At 49.9% G+C, this 20,931-nt stretch overlaps 1 protein-coding gene across 7 annotated transcripts in view; it reads left to right on the forward strand.

Annotated features, from left to right (window-relative positions):
- LOC141085092 (alkaline phosphatase, tissue-nonspecific isozyme-like) overlaps positions 1–20,018 on the forward strand; it is a 59,936-nt gene extending 39,918 nt beyond the window's left edge. For 4 of the 7 annotated variants that reach the window (XM_073570161.1, XM_073570156.1, XM_073570158.1 and 1 more), the window contains 2 exons: positions 9,333–9,402; positions 10,317–13,300. In XM_073570161.1, coding sequence (XP_073426262.1) covers positions 9,333–9,402; positions 10,317–11,050 — 804 coding nt within the window. In that variant the 3' untranslated portion in view covers positions 11,051–13,300. Of the gene's footprint in view, positions 1–9,332; positions 9,403–10,316; positions 13,301–17,681; positions 17,835–17,939; positions 18,132–19,360; positions 19,481–19,561 lie in introns of those variants that run through there. The other 3 variants (XM_073570159.1, XM_073570162.1, XM_073570157.1) reach the window with 2 other exon arrangements.
- Positions 20,019–20,931: the final 913 nt, after the last annotated feature.

Below are 20,931 nucleotides of genomic sequence, written 5' to 3' on the forward strand. Positions count from 1 at the left end.
TTGGGATCCTAGTTAGGCTGGAGTCACACTTACCGTATAAAAAATCAGTCCAATTTTGACGGCCGAGAATTGCACAAATGTTCCCTGAACATTGATCCGTATGACATCTGTATTCAATGCAATTTTAACATGAGCTTTCACATACAGCAGCTCTCTCTATGCTATGTAAAAGCTCATGTTAAAATCGCATTGTAAAACACAACTGTAAACATCATTTTAAACCAAATAATCTTCAAAACACATATATATAGATAGATTAAAAGTCGGCAAATGATCTGCCGCATACAGTGTAAAATAGAATAGATATATACAGGTAGAATAGGTGTGTGTATACATATATGTATATATATATGTGTGTATATATATATATATATATATACACATATATATATATACACACAGTCAAAGTTGTTGGTAACCCTCGTTTAATGACAGAAAAACCCACAACGGTGACAGAAATAACTTGAATCTGACAAAAGTAATAAGAAATCAAAAATCTATGAAAACGAACAAATGAAAGTCAGACATTGCTTTTCAACCATGCTTCCACAGAATTAAAAAAAAAATAAACCTCATGAAATGGCCTGGACAGAAATGATGGTGCCCCTGAAAATAATGTGACAAAAGGGACATGCTAGATCGCGGTGTGTCCACTAATTAGCATCACAGGTGTCTACAATCTTGGAATCAGTGAGTGGGCCTGTATAGAGGGCTACAGACACTCACTGTGCTGTTTGGTGACATGGTGTGTATCACACTCAACATGGATCAGACGAAGCGAAGGAAAGAGTTGTCTCAGGAGATTAGAAAGGAAATTATAGACAAACATGTTAAAGGTAAAAGTTATAAGACCATCTCCAAGCAGCTTGATGTTCCTGGGACTACAGTTGCTCATATTATTCAGAAATTTAAGCTCTATGGGACTGTAGACAACCTCCCTGGTCATGGCCGAAGGAGGAAAATTGATGAAAAATCAAAGAGACGGATAATACGAATGGTAACAAAAGAGCCCAGAAAAACTTCTAAACAGAATAAAGGTGAACTTCAAGCTCAAGGAACATCAGTGTCAGATCGCACTACCCATCCTTGTATGAGCCAAAGTGGACTTCATGGGAGAAGACCAAGGAGGACACCATTGTTGGAAAAAAAATCATAAAAAGCCAGACTGGAATTTGCCAAACTACATGTTGACAAGCCACAAAGCATCTGGGAGAATGTCCAATGGACAGATGAGACAAAAATTGAACTTTTTAACTTTTTGGCAGGGCACATCTATGTTCACAGATGGAATAATGAAGCATATCAAGAAAAGAACACTGTCCCTACTGTGAAACATGGAGGAGGTTCTGTTATGTTCTGGGGCTGCTTTGATGCATCTGGCACAGGGTGTCTAGAATCTGTGCAGGGTACAATGAAATCTCAAGACTATCAAGCAATTCTAGAGAGAAATGTGCTGCCCAGTGTGAGAAAGCTTGGTCTCAGTCACAGGTCCTGGGTCTTGCAACAGAATAATGACCCAAAACACACAGCTAAAAATACCCAAGAATGGTTAAGAGGAAAAACATTGGACTATTCTGAAGTGGCCTTCTATGAGCCCTGACCTAAATCCTATTGAGCATCTTTGTAAAGAGCTGAAACGTACTGCATGGAAAAGCCAACCTTCAAACACGAGACAACTGGAGCAGTTTGCTCTTGGGGAGTGGGCCGAAATAACCTGTCAAGAGATGCAGAAGTCTCATTGACAGTTGCAGGAATCGTTTGATTGCAGTGATTGCCTCAAAAGGTTGTGCAACAAAATATGAAGTTAAGGGTACCATCATTTCTGTCCAGGCCTATTTCATGAGTTTTATTTTTTTTTTAATTTTGTGGAAGCTTGATTGGAAAGCAATGTCTGATTTTCATTTGTTCATTTTCATAGATTTTTGATTTATTATTACTTTCGTCAGATTCAAGTTATTTCTGAAACCATTGTGGGTTTTTCTGTCATTAAACGAGGGGTACCAACAATTTTGACCACGTGTATATGTCAGTGACACACATATATATATATATATATATATATATATATATATATATTGTGATAAAACACTCTGGGATCGCCTTTGCTGGGGTCAAAGGTCACGTGCATTCAGCATGAAACTCAGGCGCAGAGCTGGGATTTGTGTATAACTGACCCTGGGTCAGGTTTATTAACGGTGAAAGCAATGCAAAAGGAAATAAAACATAAAACAAATCCTTGCCTGTCCGGCACTAACTAAACAATGGACAACCTAACTACCAACTGGCGGGCTTCTCCCGTCCAGCCAAATCACAGTTGCAGTGGGCACTGCTTCCACTCACGTGTGTCTCTCACACAGACAGGCTCTCTGTGTTCCCAGGCTGAGAGACTCACACAACCACCTTGCATCCTTTTATATCCACCTCCCATTATCCATTAGTAAGCAGGTGCGATACTGACCAGACTAGGCCACATAGGAAAGGAATCTGGGCGAGATATACCTGCCCTCATCCACTATTCCCACATGATTCTCACATATCCCCCCCCTCTGCTCAGACCACTCCGGTCGAGCAATGACACCCGCCAAACAGTGCACTCGGGACAGGGCATCTGCATTTCCCATCTGTACCCCTGGGCGGTGCTCCACCGTAAAAGTGTAGGCCTGCAGGGCAAGGAACCACCGGGTCACCCGGCTATTTCGTTCCTTATTCAAGTGCATCCACTTGAGAGGGGCATGGTCAGTGATCAGCCTGAACTTTCTGCCCACCAGGTAATATTTGAGGGCCTCTAGAGCCCACTTAATGGCGAGGCACTCTTTTTCCACGACTGCATACCTTTGCTCGTGTTTATTCAGCTTCCTGCTGAGATAGAGGACTGGGTGTTCCACTCCGTCCCTCACTTGTGAGAGTACTGCCCCGATACCGGTATCAGAGGCATCCGTTTGTACCACAAACTCGCTGCGGAAGTCCGGAGTCACCAGTACGGGCTGAGAGCAAAGTGCCCGTTTTAGGCTATGGAAGGTTTCTTCAGCCGCTAAACTCCATTTAATCATGACGGAGTCTTTCCCTTTTGTAAGATCCGTCAGGGGGGTAGCGATGGCTGAAAAATTGGGTATGAACCGGCGATAATAGCCGGCGATCCCCAGGAAGGCTTGCACCTGCTTCTTGTTGACAGGTTGTGGCCAGTCCTGAACCGCCTGAATCTTATCAACCTGGGGTTTAACAACACCCCTCCCAATTATTACATACCCCAAATACCGGGCTTCTTCTAGCCCGATGTGACATTTCTTGGGGTTCGCGGTTAGACCTGCCTCCCACAGGTCGTCAATCACAGCTTGTACTTTCTGGAGATGAGTTTCCCAGTCCAAGCTGTAAATGACAATGTCGTCCAAATAGGCCGAAGCGTACTGCCTATGTGGCCTTAGGACTCGATCCATCAGTCTCTGGAAGGTCGCCGGTGCTCCGTGCAGTCCAAACGGCATATACACATACTGAAATAGACCTTCTGGGGTAGCAAATGCTGTCTTTTCTCTGGCAGCCTCCACCAGAGGGATCTGCCAATACCCCTTTGTTAGGTCTAGGATCATAATATACCGGGCTTTTCCTAACCGATCTATCAACTCGTCGACCCGGGGCATGGGGTAGGCATCAAATTTTGAGACCGCATTCAGTTTCCTGAAGTCATTGCAGAACCGGATGGTGCCGTCCGGTTTAGGAATTAGCACAATCGGGCTGGACCAAGCACTGTGCGATTCCTCAATGACACCTAACTCTAACATTGCCTTCACTTCTCGGGAAACGGCTTCACGGCGCGCTTCCGGGATTCGGTAGGGCTTTACGTGAATTGTGACACCAGGTTCCGTTACGATGTCATGTTTTATTAGCGTAGTCTGCCCGGGTTTTTCTGAGAAAAACTTTTGGTTGTGAAGTAGAAACTGCCTGACCTCAGTCTTTTGCCGCTCCGAGAGAGTCTCTGCAACCCGTACCTCCGGTACGGTATGCTAGCAGACAGGACGGGCCAGCTCCGCTGACAAGGCAGACCGATCCTTCCAGGGCTTTATCAGATTTACATGATAAATCTGTTCAGGTTTCCGTTTACCTGCCTGGTATACTTTGTAGTTTACTTCACCAACTCTTTCCTTGATCTCAAAGGGGCCCTGCCACTTTGCCAGGAACTTACTGTCCACCGTGGGGACCAGGATCAACACCCTATCTCCGGGTGCAAACGTACGGATCTTGGCGCCCCTATCATAGATTCTTTTTTGGGCTCCTTGAGCCTGTATCATGTGTTCTTTGACGATAGGCATAACAGCCGCAATACGGTCCTGCATTTGTGTGACGTGATCTATCACTGTTTTAAACGGAGTGACCTGACCCTCCCAGGTTTCCTTTGCAACGTCTAACAGTCCGCGAGGACGTCGGGCGTACAATAACTCGAAAGGCGAGAATCCCGTGGAAGACTGGGGTACTTCCCTGATGGCAAAAAGCAAATACGGAAGTAGATAGTCCCAGTTCTTCCCATCCTTGTCTATCACCTTTCTCAGCATCTGCTTCAGAGTTTTATTGAACCGTTCGACCAACCCGTCTGTTTGAGGGTGATACACGGATGTGCGTAACGGTTCGATTTGTAACAATCGGCAGAGCTTCTTCATTACCCTGGACATAAAGGGGGTCCCCTGGTCGGTGAGTATCTGTTTAGGTATACCGACCCGACTAAACACATGCACCAGTTCCTTGGCAATCGTCTTGGTGGCCGTGTTACGCAAAGGGATGGCCTCCGGGTAACGGGTGGCATAATCCAAGATGACCAGGATATGTTGGTGTCCACGTGCAGACCGTGGAAGGGGCCCAACTAAATCCATCCCAATCCTCTCAAACGGGACTTCAATAATAGGTAGGGGTACCAAAGGGCTACAGAACCGGGGCTTAGGTGCAGAGGCTTGGCAGTCAGGACAAGACTCGCAATATACACGACTATCGTGATGCATGCCTGGCCAAACAAAACAGTGTAATATCCTTTCGGTGGTTTTCTGGACTCCCAGGTGACCTCCCATCACATGTCCGTGGGCCAGGTCCAGCACCTGCCGCCGGTAGGGTTTTGGCACGACTAATAGTTGCACCGTATCTTCCCCCTTTTTCTCTATCTGATAGAGTAAATCATTCTCCAGAACCATGTAAGGATATGCCAGCCTAGAGCCAGGTTCTACGGGTACCCCATTTATCACTTTTACATTTGTCCTAGCCTGAGAAAGGGTAGGATCCTTTATTTGCTCGCTTTGGAAGTCATCTTTCTGAACTTCTAAATCCGGCAAACGGGGAGGTGGACGGCTGTCGGCCTCCTCCTCTTCCCCGGTCTCCTCATTATCACCCGCCATGACTGAAAACGAGAACTGCAGGTCATTTCCCGCAGACTCTTCCCCAGAGTCTTCCGGGGAGACCTCTTCCAGGGGTTCGGGACCCACACGCTTCCTGGGAGAAGAATCATGTACACTATTACCCGAGGGCATCAACTGATTCTCCCACAATTGCCAGAAGTGGGGAAAATCCCGGCCCAGGATAACATCATGCAATAACGCCGGGACGAGTCCCACTTTATGTTGCACAGACCCATAGGAAGTTGTAATGCATATGACCGTGGTGAGGTATGAACAGGTGTCTCCATGCACACACGTTACAGAAAATTTGTCTGATGGTCCAGTCGGGGCTGACACCAGACTGGCCTTCACCAGAGTCACCATACTTCCCGAGTCTAACAATGCCACCACATTTTTGCCATCAACAGTTAAATCACACAAGTGTCTTTCCACATCCTTTTGACCGGCATTCACTCTCACTACCCGTGCAACCATAGACATGCGGATTTTAGAGTCTGTGACGTCGCACTGCATGGGTTCAGTAGTGACCGGACAGTTCGCAGCAATATGTCCCATCTCTTGGCAGCGGAAACACCTAACGGGCCCCTTGCTTAGACCATAGTTCGTTACTCTCGGCCTCGCAGTGCGGGCAGTCCCGTTTTCCTCCCCCACTGTCTTAGGGATTTTTCCATCTCCCCTACTCCCTGGAACAGTCTTACCGGTTCCACGTGGAGATGTTGAAGAACGAGGTGGGGTAGCGTCGTCTCGGAGTCCTTCCGCCACGGAGTAACGTTCAACCAGATCCACCAGTTGATCTGCCGTCGTAGGATTTCCATGGCTTACCCACTTCCTCAGGGCTGGCGGTAGAGCTCTCAGGTACTTGTCCATGACGACTCTCTGGATTATCTCTGGCGCTGTCAGCACCTCGGGTTGTAGCCACTTCTTCGTCACGTGGATCAGGTCGAACATCTGTGACCGCGGTGGTTTATCCGGCTGATAAGTCCATTGATGCACTCTCTGTGCACGGACAGCGGTCGTCACTCCCAGCCGGGCCAAGATCTCGGCTTTCAGTTTGTCAAAGTCCTGCGCAGCTTCAGGCTCTAAGTCATAATAAGCCTTTTGGGCCTCACCGGAAAGAAACGGGGCAATCAGGCCGGCCCATCTTGCCTTCGGCCATTTTTCTCGCACCGCCGTCCGTTCAAACGTGGTCAGGTATGCCTCGACGTCATCTTCGGTCGTCATCTTCTGCCAGTACCGACTCACGTGAATCACTCTCGACTCGGCTTCCAGGTTAACCTCCTGTAGGCTTGCCAGGCGCTGCGCCACCTGCTGGAGAAGCGAACGATCGGTAGCTGTCATGTCCACCAACTCCTTCAGCTGGGCCATCATCACCCGATTAGCTTCTTGCTGGACGGCAGTGGACTGTACCAGCGCTTTCACCACGTCCTCCATGCTCATGCTTGCAACGTGATGCCCGCGTTCTCCACCACAATGTGATAAAACACTCCTGGATCGCCTTTGCTGGGGTCAAAGGTCACGTGCATTCAGCATGAAACTCAGGCACAGAGCTGGGATTCGTGTATAACTGACCCTGGGTCAGGTTTATTAACGGTGAAAGCAATGCAAAAGGAAATAAAACATAAAACAAATCCTTGCCTGTCCGGCACTAACTAAACAATGGACAACCTAACTACCAACTGGCGGGCTTCTCCCGTCCAGCCAAATCACAGTTGCAGTGGGCACTGCTTCCACTCACGTGTGTCTCTCACACAGACAGGCTGTCTGTGTTCCCAGGCTGAGAGACTCACACAACCACCTTGCATCCTTTTATATCCACCTCCCATTATCCATTAGTAAGCAGGTGCGATACTGACCAGACTAGGCCACATAGGAAAGGAATCTGGGCGAGATATACCTGCCCTCATCCACTATTCCCACATGATTCTCACAATATATATATATATATATATATATACATATGAGAGAGAGATAGCAAAATAGCCGATAATTCATTTTTCGGCTTCTGTAAAATCATTGCAGAACCCAACAGGTTAGGAGACATGGTTTACATACAGTAAACCCATGCAGAACAGTTATATTTTTATATATCAGTGACTAATACTGTTAGCAGTATCTGTGTGTAAAATTTGGGACCTGTATGTATTTACCAAAAGAATGTATTCACCGAAAAAGCTGGCATGGGCTCCCGTGCAATTTTCTGCACCAGAGAGGGAAAACCAGTGACTGAGGGCAGATATTAATAGCCCAGGAAGGGACCATAGTTATTGCCCCCCCAGCTAAAAAAATCTGCCACCAGCCACCCCAGAAAAGGCACATCTGTAAGATGCGCCAATTCCGGCACTTAGCCTCTCTCTTCCCATTGCCCTGTAGCGGTGGCATATAGGGTAATAAGGGGTTAATGTCACCTTTGTATTGTAAAGTGACATTAAGCCTGGCTTAGTAATGGAGAGGAGTCAATAAGACACCTATCCATTACTAATCCTTTGAAATATATAAACTGCTCAAAAAAATAAAAGGAACACTATTCCATTTGTGTTCCCTTAATTTTTTGTGTGCAGTATATATGTATATATATATGTGCATATTTCTATTCTATCTATTACCTGTCAGTGTGATTTTACTGTACACCGTACATGAATTGCCGGCTTTTCAAACGACATCGGAGTGTAATTCTTGCAAGTTACACTGAAGGTCCGTGTGGTGTGCGAGTTTTTCTCACATCCATAGGCTTGCATTGGCGAGTCTTGGTCGATATACGGTACAAATCGCAGCATGCTTCGATTTCGCTTGCACGTATAATACGGCTGGTAAAAAATACGGTGATGAGAGCTGCCCCACAGATTAACATTGGTCCGAGTGCTATGCGATTTTTTTTTTCTCGCATAGCATTCGTCCGTATTCCTCTCTAGTGTGACTCCAGCCTTAATGATAAACTTACCTGGAGCAGCCAGTGCCAGGCAGCGGCTGCCAAGGCAAACAGGATCATGGCGTACATTAAAAGAGGTCTGGATACACATGATGAGAGCATTATACTGCCTCTGTACAAATCCCTGGTTAGATCGCACATGGAGTACTGTGTACAGTTTTGGGCACCGGTGCTCAGGAAGGATATAATGATACTAGAGTGAGTACAATGGAGGGCAACAAAATGGGGAACTACAATACCCAGAGAGATTATCAAAATTAGGATTATTTAGTCTAGAAAAAAGGCAACTGAGGGGCGATCTAATAACCATGTATAAGTACATAAGGGGACAATACAAATATCTCTCCGAGGATCTGTTTATACCAAGGAAGGTGACGGACACAAGGGGGCATTCTCTGCGACTGGAGGAGAGAAGGTTTTTCCATCAACATAGAAAAGGATTCTTTACTGTTAGGGCAGTGAGAATCTGGAATTCCTTGCCTGAGGAGGTGGTGATGGCGAACTCAGTCGAGGGGTTCAAGAGAGGCCTGGATGTATTCCTGGAGTGTAACAATATTGTATCTTACAGTTATTTGGTTCTTTAGAAGGACGAAGATCTGGGGATTTATTCTGACGGAATATAGGCTGAACTGGATGGACAAATGGCTTTTTTCAGCCTTGCTTACTATGTTACTATGTAACAGCAGAATAGTGACTGCAGCTCTGGAGGTGACTGGAGGATAAGACATGATGTAACAGTACAATAGTGACTGCAACTCTGGAGGTGACTGGAGGATGAGACACGATGTAACAACAGAATAGTGACTGCAGCTCTGGAGGTGACTGAAGGATAAGACATGATTTAACAGCGGAATACTGAGTGCAGCTCTGGAGGTGACTAAAGAATAAGACATGATGGAACAGCAGAATAGTGACCGCAGCTCTGGAGGTAACTGAAGGATAAGATCATTTAACAGCGGAATAGTGAGTGCAGCTCTGGAGGTGACTGGAGACCGTTGCTCAGCTTTCTGGGATCATTTGTTTGTGTGTTGTAGGTTTCTCGTTACATCTATAACAGGACTCAGTTGATGGAGATTGACCCCATGAATGTGGATTATCTGATGGGTTTGTATTCGTTGCGCTTTTCACTTTATTGTTTCTCAGTGATGTCACCTCAGGTTATTCTGAATGCAATGATGGAAGTCGCAGTGACCACCCACTGCTCACTCTCGCCCTGTTGATTTCACCCCCTTCTTGTTCGCCATCACATCGTACCACTCATCCCTCACACTTCCCTCTCGCCTCCTTCTCGTCACCTCTCGTATTGTGTCTTTCTCGTCACCCTGTCACCCCCACTCTTCCTTCTCTCCACCCTCTCACCTACTTCTCAACTTCCTTTTGTTTCCTTCTTGTCTCCTTCTCCCCTCTTTCTCATCCCCTCTCGCCTCGTTCTTGCCTCCCTCTCACCTACTTCTCACCTCTTTCTCACCTCACCTACTTCTCGCTTCTCTCTTTCCACCCATTTGCCTCCTTCTCACCATCCTCTCACTTCGTTTTTGCATCCTACTTGCCTCCTTCTCAACTCCTTCTTGCCGCCTTCTCACCTCTCTCTCGCTGCCATCTTGCCTCCATCTCACCTCCCTCTCGCCTCCTTCTCCTTTTTCTCGTCTTCCTCTCGCCTCCCTCTTTCCGCCATCTCGTCTCCTTGTCGCCGATCTCTCGCCTCCTTCTTGTTGCCCTCTCGTTTCCTTCTCGCCTCCCTCTTGCCTCCTTCTCGCCTCCCTTTCTCCTCCTTCTTGCCTCCTTCTCATCTCCTTCTCGCCTTACTCTTTCCTCCCTCTTGCCTCCCTCTCACCTCCTACTCACCTCCCTCTCGCCTCCTTCTCCCTGACCTCTAACTTCCTTTTTCATCCTACTTGCCTCCCTTTTGCCTCCCTCTCACCTCCTGCACGCCTCCCTCTCGCCTTTTTCTCGCCTCCTTCTCAACTTTTCCTCACCTTCCTCTCGCCTCCCTCTCTCCTATTTCTCGCCCCCTCTAGCCTCCTTGTCACTTCCCTCTTGCTTTCTTCTCACTTCTTTCTTGCCTACCTCTTGTCTACATCTTGCCTTCCTCTTTCTACCCTCTTGCCGCCCTCTCGTCTCCTTCTTGCCACAATCTTGCTTCCTTCTCTCCTCTTCCCCTTTTTCTCGTCCCCTCTCGCGTCTTTCTCACCTCCCTCTTTCCACCCTTTTGTTTCCTTCTCACCGCCCTCTCGCTTCCTTCTCTTCGCCCTCTCACCTCCCTCTTGCTTCTTTCTCACCTCCCTTTTTCACCCTCTTGTCTCCTTCTCACCGCCCTCTTTCATCCTTCTCGTCGCACCCTCGCTTCCTTCTCGCCTCCCTCTCTTCTCTTTCTCACCTCCCACTCGCCTCCTTCTCGCCTTCCTCTTTCCATCGTCTTGCCTCCCTCTCACCTACTTCTCACTTCTCTCTCGCCCCCCTCTTTCCACCCACTCGCATCCTTCTCGCTGCCCTGTCACTTCCTTTTTGCCTCCCTCTCTTCTCTTTATCACCTCCCTCTCGCTTCCTTCTCGCCGTCCTCTTTCTGCCCTCTTGCCTCCTTCTCACCTCCCTCTTACCTCCCTTTCCCCTCCTTCTCTCTCGCCTCCTTCTCGCTGCCCTCTCACCTTCCTCTCCTTTCCGTCTTGCCTGTTTCTCGTCTCCCTCTCGCCGCCCTTTCGCCTTCCTCTTGCCTTTTTCTCACCTCCTTCTAGCCTTTCTTGCCTCCCTCTAGCCCCCTCTTGCCTCCTTCTCATCGCCCTCTCGCCTCCTTCTCTCATCCCTTTCAGCTCCTTCTCGCATCCTTCTCACCTCTTTCTTGCCTCCCTCATGCCTCAGTCTCGCCCCCTCATGTCTCCTTCTCACTGCCCTCTTGCTTCCTTCTCGCATCCTTATAGCCTCTGTCTCACATCCTTGTAGCCTCCATCTCACCTCTGTCTCGCTTTCTTCTCATCTCCTCGCTTCCTTCTTGTCTCCTTTTCGCTTTCTTCTTGTCTCCTCGCATTCTTCTCATCTCCTTCTCGCTTTGATCTTGCTTCTTTCTTTCCTCCCTCTCACCTCTGTCTTGTCTTCCTCTTCTTATCTCCCCGCCGCCCTCTTGCCTCCTTCTCATCTCCCTCTCGCTGATTACCTCCTACTCACCTCTTTCTCTCCACCTTCTCTCTTCCTTTTTGCATCCTTCTCTCCTTCCTCTCGTGTCCCTCTCGCCTCTCTCTCGCCGCCCTTTTGCCTTCCTCTTGCCTTTTTCTCACCTCCTTCTTACCTCCCTCTCGCCTCTTTCTCACCTCTCTTTCTGCTTTCGCCTCTCTCGTCTCCTTCTCGCCTCTTTCTTGCCTCTTTCTTGCCTCCCTCTTGCCCCCTCTTGCCTCCTTCTCGCCTCCTTCTCTCTTCCCTCTTGCCTCCCTCTCAGCTCCTTCTCGCATCCTTCTCACCTCTTGCCTCGCTCTTGCTGCCCTCACGTCTCCTTCTCGCTGCCCTCTTGCTTCCTTCTCGCATCCTTGTAGCCTCCATCTCGCTTCCTTCTCGCCTACTTCTCGCTTCCTTCTCGCCTCCGTCTCGCTTCATTCTAGTCTCCTTCTCGCTTCCTTCTCGTCTCTTTCTCCCTTCCTTCTCATCTCCTTCTCGCTTTATTCTCGTCTCCTCACTTTCTTCTCGTCTCCTTCTGGCTTCTATCTTGCTTCTCTCTCACCTTCTTCTCCACTTCCTGTCCTCTTTCTTTCCTCCCTCTCACCTCTGTCTCGTCTTCCTCTTCTCGTCTCCTCGCCGCCCTCTCATATCCTTCTCGTCTCCCTCACGCCTCTTACCTCCTACTCACCTCCCTCTCGCCTCTTTCTTTCCGCCTTCTTGCTTCCTTTTTGCATCCTTCTCTCCTTCCTCTCGCCTCTTTCTCTCCACCCTCTCGTGTCCTTTTCGCATCCTTCTCCCTCTCGCCTACTTCTCACCTCCCTCTCTCCTACTTCTCACCTCCTTTGCGCCTCCCTCTCGCCTCCTTCTCTCCTCCCTCTTGCCTCCCTCTCGCCTACTTCTCACCTCCCTCTCGTTGCCTTCTTGCCTCCCTCTCGCTTTCTTCTTGCCTTCTCACCTCCCTCTTGCCTAGTTCTCTCTTCCTTCTCTCTTTCCTCTTGCCTACTTCTCACCTTCCTCCTGCCTACTTCTCACTTCCCTTTTTCCACCCACTCACTGCCTTCTCGCTGCCCTCTCACTTCCTTTTCGTATCCTACTTACCTCCTTATCGCTGCCCTCTCACCTCCCTCTTGCTTCCTTCTTGCCTTCTCACCTCCTTCTCGCCTCTATCTCACCTCCTTCTTACCTCCTTTTTTCTGCTCTTTCGTCTCCTTGTCACCACCCTCTCACCTTCTTCCTCTTACCTCTTTCTCATCTGTTTCTTGCCTCCCTCTCACCTCCCTCTTTCTGCTCGTACCTCTCTCTCAACTCCTTCTCGCCTCTTTCTTGCCTCCTTCTCGCCCCCTCTTGCCTTTCTCTTTCTTCCCTCTTGTAGCCCTCTTGCTTCCTTCTCGTCTCCTTCTCGCTTCCTTCTCACCTCCTTCTCGCCTGCCTCTCGCTTCCTTCTTGCCTCCTTCTCGTCTCCTTCTCGCTTCCTTCTCATCACCTTCTTGCTTCCTTCTCGTCTCCTTCTCGCTTCTGCCTTGCTTCTCTCTCACCTCCTTCTCGGCTATCTCTCCTCTTTCTTTCCTCCCTCTTACCTCTGTCTCGTCTTCCTCTTCTTGCTCTCTCGCCTCCTTCTCGTCTCTTTCTTGCCTCTTACCTTCTACTCACCTTCTCACGTAGTTTTCACCTCCCTCTTGCCTCTTTCTCACCACCCTCTCTCTTCCTTTTTGCATCCTTCTCTCCTTCCTCTCGCCTCTTTCTCTCCGCCCTCTCGCTTCCTTTTTGCATCCTTCTCTCTTCCTTCTCGCCTACATCTCTCCTCCTTCTCTCCTACTTCTCACCTCCCTATCACCTCCTTCTCGCCTCCCTCTCTTCCTTATCACTTCCTTCTCTCCTCCCTCTCTTCCCTCTCACCTCCTTCTCTCCTCCCTTAGTCTCCTTCTTTCCTCCCTCTCGCCTCTCTCACCTCCCTCTTGTCTTCTTCCTGCCTCCCTCTCGCTTCCTTCTTGCCTTATCGTCTCCCTCTCGCCTCCCTCTCCTCCCTCTTGCCTACTTCTACTTCCCTCTCACCTCCTTCTCTCCTCCCTCTAACTTCCTTCTTTCCTCCTTCTCGCTCCCCTCTCCTCTTTCCCCCTGCCCTCTAATGTGCTTCTTTCCTCCCTCTCGCTTACATCTTGCCTTCTCGCCTCCCTCTCACATCCTTGGCGCCTTCCTCTCGCCTCCATCTCACAGTCCTCTCACCTCCTTCTGCTCTTTCTCGTCTCCCTCTCTACTCCCTCTTTCCGCCCTCTCCTCTCCTTCTCGCCTAGTTCTTGCCTCCTTCTCATCGCTCTCTTGCCTCCTTCTCGCCTCCCTTTCTCCTCCTCACCTCCCTTTCACCTTGCCTTACTCTTTCTGCCCTCTTGCCTCCCTCTTACTTCTTATCTCCCTGTTATGAATGGGTCACCGAGGAGGAGATCGCAATAGGCTATGCCACCAGAACATCAGAGAGGTTGGTCGCTCAGCGGATTGCAGACCCCTGATCTTAACAACACAACTAGCAGAAGCCGTGGAGCGTTCCTACATTGCCCTAGACGCCTCGTCACAGCCGGAGGACTAACTAAGCCTAAAGACAGAAAGGTGAAATCTAAACTGCCCCGGAGCAGATCCCCAAAGGAATAGACAGCTCCCAAACATATATTGTCGGTGAAACAAGATGAAGCACAAACACAGACAGAAAATAGACTGAGCAAATGATGAGGCCCACACTGACTAGGTAGGACAGGACAGAAAAGGCACTGTCTGCAATCATGCAAAAACCCTAATAATTCCAACATGACTGATGTACAAAAATACTGAGGTTTGAACAACCTCGCCCCCACTATATCAGCACTCAGGTGTGAACTGGCGGCTAGCAACAGGCTAATACAGCAGGGGACTGAGCAAACAGACACAAGATAAAAAAATACAGGGCAGGAGCCAGCAGCAACAGGGGGAGCAAGCTGACCCCTGACAGCAAGGAAAAAACAGATGCAAAGGGTTTAGCAAATGACAGCTGAAAAAATGCAGGATCAGGCAGCAGACAGAAAACCTCAGTAAGCAAAGAAAGGAGTATCACCGGCAGTCACTGAGAGAAGTCTGCTCGCTTATGTAGTCTCAGTCACTACCACTACTCCTCCAATTATCTTCTTCAGCTGTTGGGTTAACATCATGTTGACCAGCACCACTATCAGCAGTATCCACCAGAGGGAGCCTTGCCTCAAAAGTCAGATCAAGAGAGCTCACAACACCTCCCTCTTGCCTACTTCTCGCCTTCCTCTCGCCTCCTTCTCCCTGACCTCACGCTTCCTTTTTGCATCCTACTTGCCTCCCTCTGACCTCCCTCTCTTCTTTCTCTCACCTCTTTCTCACGTCCCTCTTGCCACCTCTTTTTGCTCTCTCGCCTCTCTCTCACATCCTTCTCACCTCCCTCTCGCCTCTTTCTCATCTCCCTCTCACTCCCCTCTTTCTGCTTTCTCACCTTCCTCTTGCCTCTTTCTCACCTCCCTTTCGCCCCCCTCTCACGGTTCTCTCGCCTCCCTCTCGCATCCTTATCACTTCCCTCTTACCTACTTCTCACCTCTTTCTTGCCTCCCTATTGTCTACATCTCACCTTCCTCTTTCTGCCCTCTTGCCGCCCTCTTGTCTCCTTCTCGTCGCCCTCTCACCTCCTTCTCGCCTCTTTCTTGCCTCCCTCTTTCCACCCTCTTGTCTCCTCACCGCCTTCTCGCATCCTTCTCGTCACCCTCTCGCTTCCTTGTCTCCTCCCTCTTTTCTCCTTCTCACCTTCCTCTTTCCTCCTCACTTCCCTCTCGCCTCCTTCTCACCTACTTCTCGCCTCCCTCTTTCCACCCACCCGCCTCCTTCTCATTGCCCTCTTGCTTCCTTTTCACATACTATTTGCCTCCTTCTCACCTACCTCCTTCGCGCCTCCCTTTCACCTCCTTCTCGCCTCCTTCTCACCTTCTTGCTGCCCTCTCGCCTCCTTCTTTCTGCCTTGTCACCTCCTTCTCGCTTCCTTCTTGCCTCCTTCTTGCCTCCTTTCCCCTGCCCTCTAGCATGCTTCTTGCTTCCTTCTTGCCTTCTTCTCACCTCCCTCTCATCTCCTTCTTCCCTCTTTCTCATCTCCCTCTCGCCTCCCTCTTTCCGCCTTCTCATCTCCTTCTCACCTCTCTCTTGTCTCCCTCCTTCTCGTCGCCTCACCTTCCTCTTGCCTCTTTCTCACCTATTTCTTGACTCCCTCTTGCCTCTTTCTTGCCTCCCTCATTCTGCTCTCTAGCCTCTCTCACCTCCTTCTCGCCCCCTTTTGCCTCTTTCTTGTCGCCCTCTCGCCTCCTTCTCAATTCCTTCTCCCCTCTTTCTTATCTCCCTCTCGCCTCTCTCTTTCTGCCTTCTTGTCTCCTTTTCACCGCCCTCACAACTCCTTCTCATCTCCTTCTCACCTTCCTCTTGCCTCTTTCTCACCTCTTTCTCACCTGTTTCTTGCCTCTTTCTCTCCTCTTTCTCGCCTTCCTCTTTCCGCTCTCTCGTCTCCTTCTCGCTTCCCTCTCACCTCCTTCTCACCTTTCCTGCCTCCATCTCACCTTCGTCTTTCTGCCATCTTGCCGCCGTCTCCTCTCCTTCTTGTCACCCTCTCACTTCTATCTTGCTTCCCTCTCACCTTCTTCTCATCTTCCTCTCCTCTTTCTTTCCTCCATCTCGTCTTCCTCTTCCTGCCCTTTTGCTCCTTCTCGCCGCCCTCTTTCCTCCTTCTCGCCGACCTCTTGCTTCCTTCTCGCCTCTCACCTTCCTTTTTTCTCCCACTCGCCTATTTCTTGCCGCCCTCTTTCCACCCACTCGCCACCTTCTCGCTGCCTTCTCTATTCCTTTTTGAATCCTACTTGCCTCCTTCTCGCCTACCTTTTGGCTTCCTCTGATCTCCTTCTTGCCTCCTTCTCACCTCTTTCTCGCTTCCCTCTCGCCTACTTTTCATCTCCCTTTCGCCGCCTCCTCGCCTTCTTCTTTCTGCCCTCTCACCTCCTTCTGTCCTCCCTCTCACTTCCTTCTTGCCTTCTCGCCGCCCTCTTGCCTTCTTCTCACCACTTTCTAGCCTCCCTCTCCCCTTTTCTCTTTCTACCCTCTTGCCGCCCTCTCGTCTCCTTCTCACTGCCCTCTTGCTTCCTTCTCGCATTCTTTTCGCCTCCATCTCGCCTTTCTCTTTCTGCTCTCTTGTCTCCTTCTTGCTTCACTCTCACCTCTTTCTTGCCTCCATTTCACCTTCGTCTTTCTGCCATCTTGCCGCCTTCTCGTCTATTTCTCGTCACCCTCTCATTTCTATCTTGCTTCCCTCTCACCTTCTTCTCAGCTTGCTCTCCTCTTTCTTTCCTCCATCTCGTCTTCCTCTTCCTGCCCTTTTGCTCCTTCTCGGCGTCCTCTTTCCGTTTTCTCGCCGACCTCTTGCTTCCTTCTCGCCCCTCGCCTTCCTTTTTTCTACCTCTCACCTATTTCTTGCCGCCCACTTTCCACCCACTCGCCTCCTTCTCGCCACCTTCTCTGTTCCTTTTTGAATACTACTTACCTCCTTTTCGCCTACCTCTTGGCTTTCTCTGATATCCTTCTTGCCTCCTTCTCAACTCTTTCTCGCTTCCCTCTCACCTACTTTTCATCTCCCTTTCGCCTCTTTCTCGCCTTCTTCTTTCTGACCTCTCACCTCCTTCTGTCCTCCCTCTCCTTCTTGCCTTCTTCTCGCCGCCCTCTTGCCTTCTTCTCGCCTCCCTCTTGCCTTCTTCTCACCTCTTTCTAGCCTCCCTCTCCCCTTTTCTCTTTCTGCCAACCTTGCCACCCTCTCGTCTCCTTCTCGCTGCCCTCTTGCTTCCTTCTCACATTCTTTTCGCCTCCGTCTAGCCTTTCTCTTTCTGCCCTCTCGTCTCCTTCTCGCCGCCCTCTTGCTTCCTTCTTGTCTCCTTCTCGCTTCTCTCTTGCTTCTCTCTCATCTCCTTCTCGCCTTCCTCTCATCTTTCCTTACTCCCTCTCATCTTCCTCTTCCTGCCCTCTTGCTGCTTCCTCGCCTACCTCTCATTTCCTTCTCGCCTCCGTCTCGCTTCCTTCTCTCCTCTCGCCTTTCTCTTTGCTCTCTCTCAACTACTTCTTGCCGCCCTCTCGCTTTTTTCTGACATCCTACTCTCCTTCCTCTTGTCTCCTTCTCACTGCTCTCTTGCCTCCTTCTTACCCGTCACCATCTTCTCGCCCCTCGCTGCCAGCTCTCCCTCCATTTCCAGGTCTCTTTGCGCCGGTCGATCTGCCATATGAGCTGGTGAAGAACGCATCTTCTGCCCCCACTCTCACTGAGATGGTCGATGTCGCCATCCGGATCCTACAGAAGAACCAGAGAGGCTTCTTCCTGCTGGTGGAAGGTGAGGCGTCATCGTCTTCTTTGTGGTGGACATCCATGTAGTTTACAGTATATCTGCACCATTCTGTGATCAGCATTAGTGACATTCTTACCATCTGGACAAAAGGAGGACGCATCGACCACGGTCACCATACTGGACAGGCGAGTCTCGCCCTACACGAAGCGGTGGAGTTGGACCTAGCAGTAGGGCTGGCGGGTACGCTGACCACGGAGGAAGACACCCTGACCCTGGTGACTGCGGACCACTCCCATGTCTTCACCCTTGGGGGCTACCCGCCAAGAGGAAACCCAATACTAGGTAAGACCCGCACCCTGACTGCCATGTCTCCAGGGAGCTCAGTATGAATAGAATTATACAAAAGGATTCTGGATTGTGGGAGGACATGTGCACAATAGATGATGAGGGGGACTGAGATCTACAGGGGTACTGGAGGAGGAGGTTGTTCTGTATGGCATACTGGAGGAGGAGGATGTGCACTATGGGGGTCCTAGAGGTGGTAGCTGTGCTCTATGAGGGTCCTAGTGGAGGGGGCTAGGCGCTACAAAGATCCTGGAGGAGGAAGCTGTGTTGTATGGGGGTCATTTAGGAGGGGGCTGGGCGCTATGAGGGTCCTGGTGGAGAGAGCTGGGCTCTACGGGGGTCCTTGAGGAGAAGGTTGTGCACTATGGGGGTTCTGTAGCAGGAGGCTGTGTACTATGGGGGTCCTGGAGCAGGAGGTTGTGCTGTATCAGCTCCTGGAGGATGAGGCTATGCTGTATGGGGTCCTACAAGAAAAGGCTGGGCTCTGAGTGTCCTGGTGGAGAGGGCTGGGCTCCACGAGGGTCCTGGAGAAGGAGACTGGGCTCTACTATGGTCATGGAGGAGGTGGCTCTGCACTATGGGAGTCCTAGAGGAGGGGGCTGTGCTCTATGAGGGTCCTGGTGGAGGAGGCTGGGCTCTACAAAGATCCTGGAGGAGGAAGCTTTGTTGTATGGGGGTCCTTTAGGAGGGGGCTGGGTGCTATGAGGGACCTTTTGAAGAGAGCTGGGCTCTATGGGGGTCCTTGAGAAGGCTGTGCACTATGAGGTTCTGTAGCAGGAGGCTGTGCACTAGGGGGTACTAGAGGAGGAGCCTGTGCTGTATTGGGCTCCTGGAGGATGAGGCTGTGCTGTATGGGGGTCCTGGAGGAAAAGGCTGGGCTCTGAGTGTCCTGGTTGAGAGGGCTGGTCTCTTCGAGGGTCCTGGAGGAGGAGACTTGGCTCTACTAGGGTCGTGGAGGAGGTGGCTGTGCACTATGGGAGTCCTAGAGGAGAGGGCTGTGCTCTACGAGGGTCCTTGTGGAGGGGACTGGGCTCTGCAAAGGTCCTGGAGGAGGAGGCAGTGTTGTATGAGGGGGCTGGGCGCTATGAGGGTCTTGTTGGAGAGAGCTGGACTCTACACGAGACCTGGAGGAGCAAGTTGTGCACTATGGGGGTCCTGCAGCAGATACCCTCTGGGCAGATGGGGGCTATGGTTCCGTTCTGTCACGTGCCCCCTTCTCCCTGCAGGCCTGGCTCTGGGGCCGAGTGACGTGGACGGGATGCCATACACCTCCATTCTCTATGGGAACGGCCCCGGCTTCAGGATGGACAGAGGGAAACGGCAAAACATCACCGGCCTGGACACTGGTGAGTTCCGCTCTGTCACGGGGCCCCGGAATCAACTCCTCAAGGGGCTCCTCAGTGTAGTAATGAACTCATTATCCACAGAGAACGCTGAGTATCTCGCTCAGGCAGCGGTGCCCCTCAAAGTTGAGACGCACGGTGGAGAGGACGTCGCCATCTTTGCCAAAGGTCCAATGGCTCATCTGCTGCATGGCGTGGTGGAGCAGAGCTACATCCCATACGCCATGGGCTATGCAGCCTGCATCGGGCCCAACCGGGAGCACTGCGAAGGGCGCAAAGGACTACGGAGACCCAAACCCTGGAAAAAGCAGTTGCCATGAGGCCACGCCCACACTGTGGTAACCAGGCAATCACTAAAACAGGATGTTTAAGAGACAGTCGCATGTCTGCAAGAATGATAAATTGTAGCAAAGTACCAGCACACAAGAGAAATGTCTGATACAATGTGACAAATCCAGAGAAAAGTAGCAGGACTCGGACATTGCGCCACAACCTCCACACTAGACCTGCCACCAGCAATAAAACAATCCTCTGGACTGTGTCCTGATTCTTATCTTCTTTAGGGTTTTATTTTACATTTGTTGCCATTAACTTTACAAATCTCATTTCAGAAAACTACATACTTTTACACACATTGGATTTTCTAGTAGTACAAAGGTGTAAAAAGAAAAATTCACAAATATCTTTATTAGCTACAACTTCAAAACCTGGCATCAATCATTTTTATATACAGTGAAGGAAATAAGTATTTGATCCCTTGCTGATTTTATGAGTTTGCCCACTGACAATTATTTCCTTCACTGTACATAGTAATAATAAGTATATCTACAGCAACCAATAGGGGAAGCTCCCAGTATACAGAGATACATGTACATGATAAGATCCTCTCTGCAGCCACCACTAGGGAGAGCTCCCTGTTTACAGAGATACAACATAAGATCCTGTCTGCAGCCACCACTAGGGGAAGCTCCCAGTATACAGAGATACATGATAAGATCCTGTCTGCAGCCACCACTAGGGGGAGCTCCCTGTTTACAGAGATACATGATAAGATTCTGTCTGCAGCCACCACTAGAGGGAGCTCCCTGTATACAGAGATACATCATAAGATCCTGCTTGCAGCCACCACTAGGGGAAGCTCCCAGTATACAGAGATACATAATAGGATCCTGCTTGCAGCTACCACTAGGGGAAGCTCCCTGAATACAGAGATACATGATAAGATCCTGTCTTCAGCCACCACAAGGGGAAGCTCCCTGAATACAAAGATAGAATCATAGAATCGTAGAGTTGGAAGGGACCTCCTGGGCCATCTGTTCCAACCCCTGCTCAAAGCAGGATTTGCTAAGTCATCCCAGACAGATGTCTGTCCAGTCTCTGTTTGAAGACTTCCATTGAAGGTGAACTCACCACTTCTCGTGGCAGCCTGTTCCACTCATTGATCACTCTAACTG

Source organism: Dendrobates tinctorius, unplaced genomic scaffold (genome assembly GCF_039654945.1).
Source record: "Dendrobates tinctorius isolate UK_male_01 unplaced genomic scaffold, ASM3965494v1 ptg000028l, whole genome shotgun sequence".
In the NCBI taxonomy this organism is placed as follows: domain Eukaryota; kingdom Metazoa; phylum Chordata; class Amphibia; order Anura; family Dendrobatidae; genus Dendrobates; species Dendrobates tinctorius.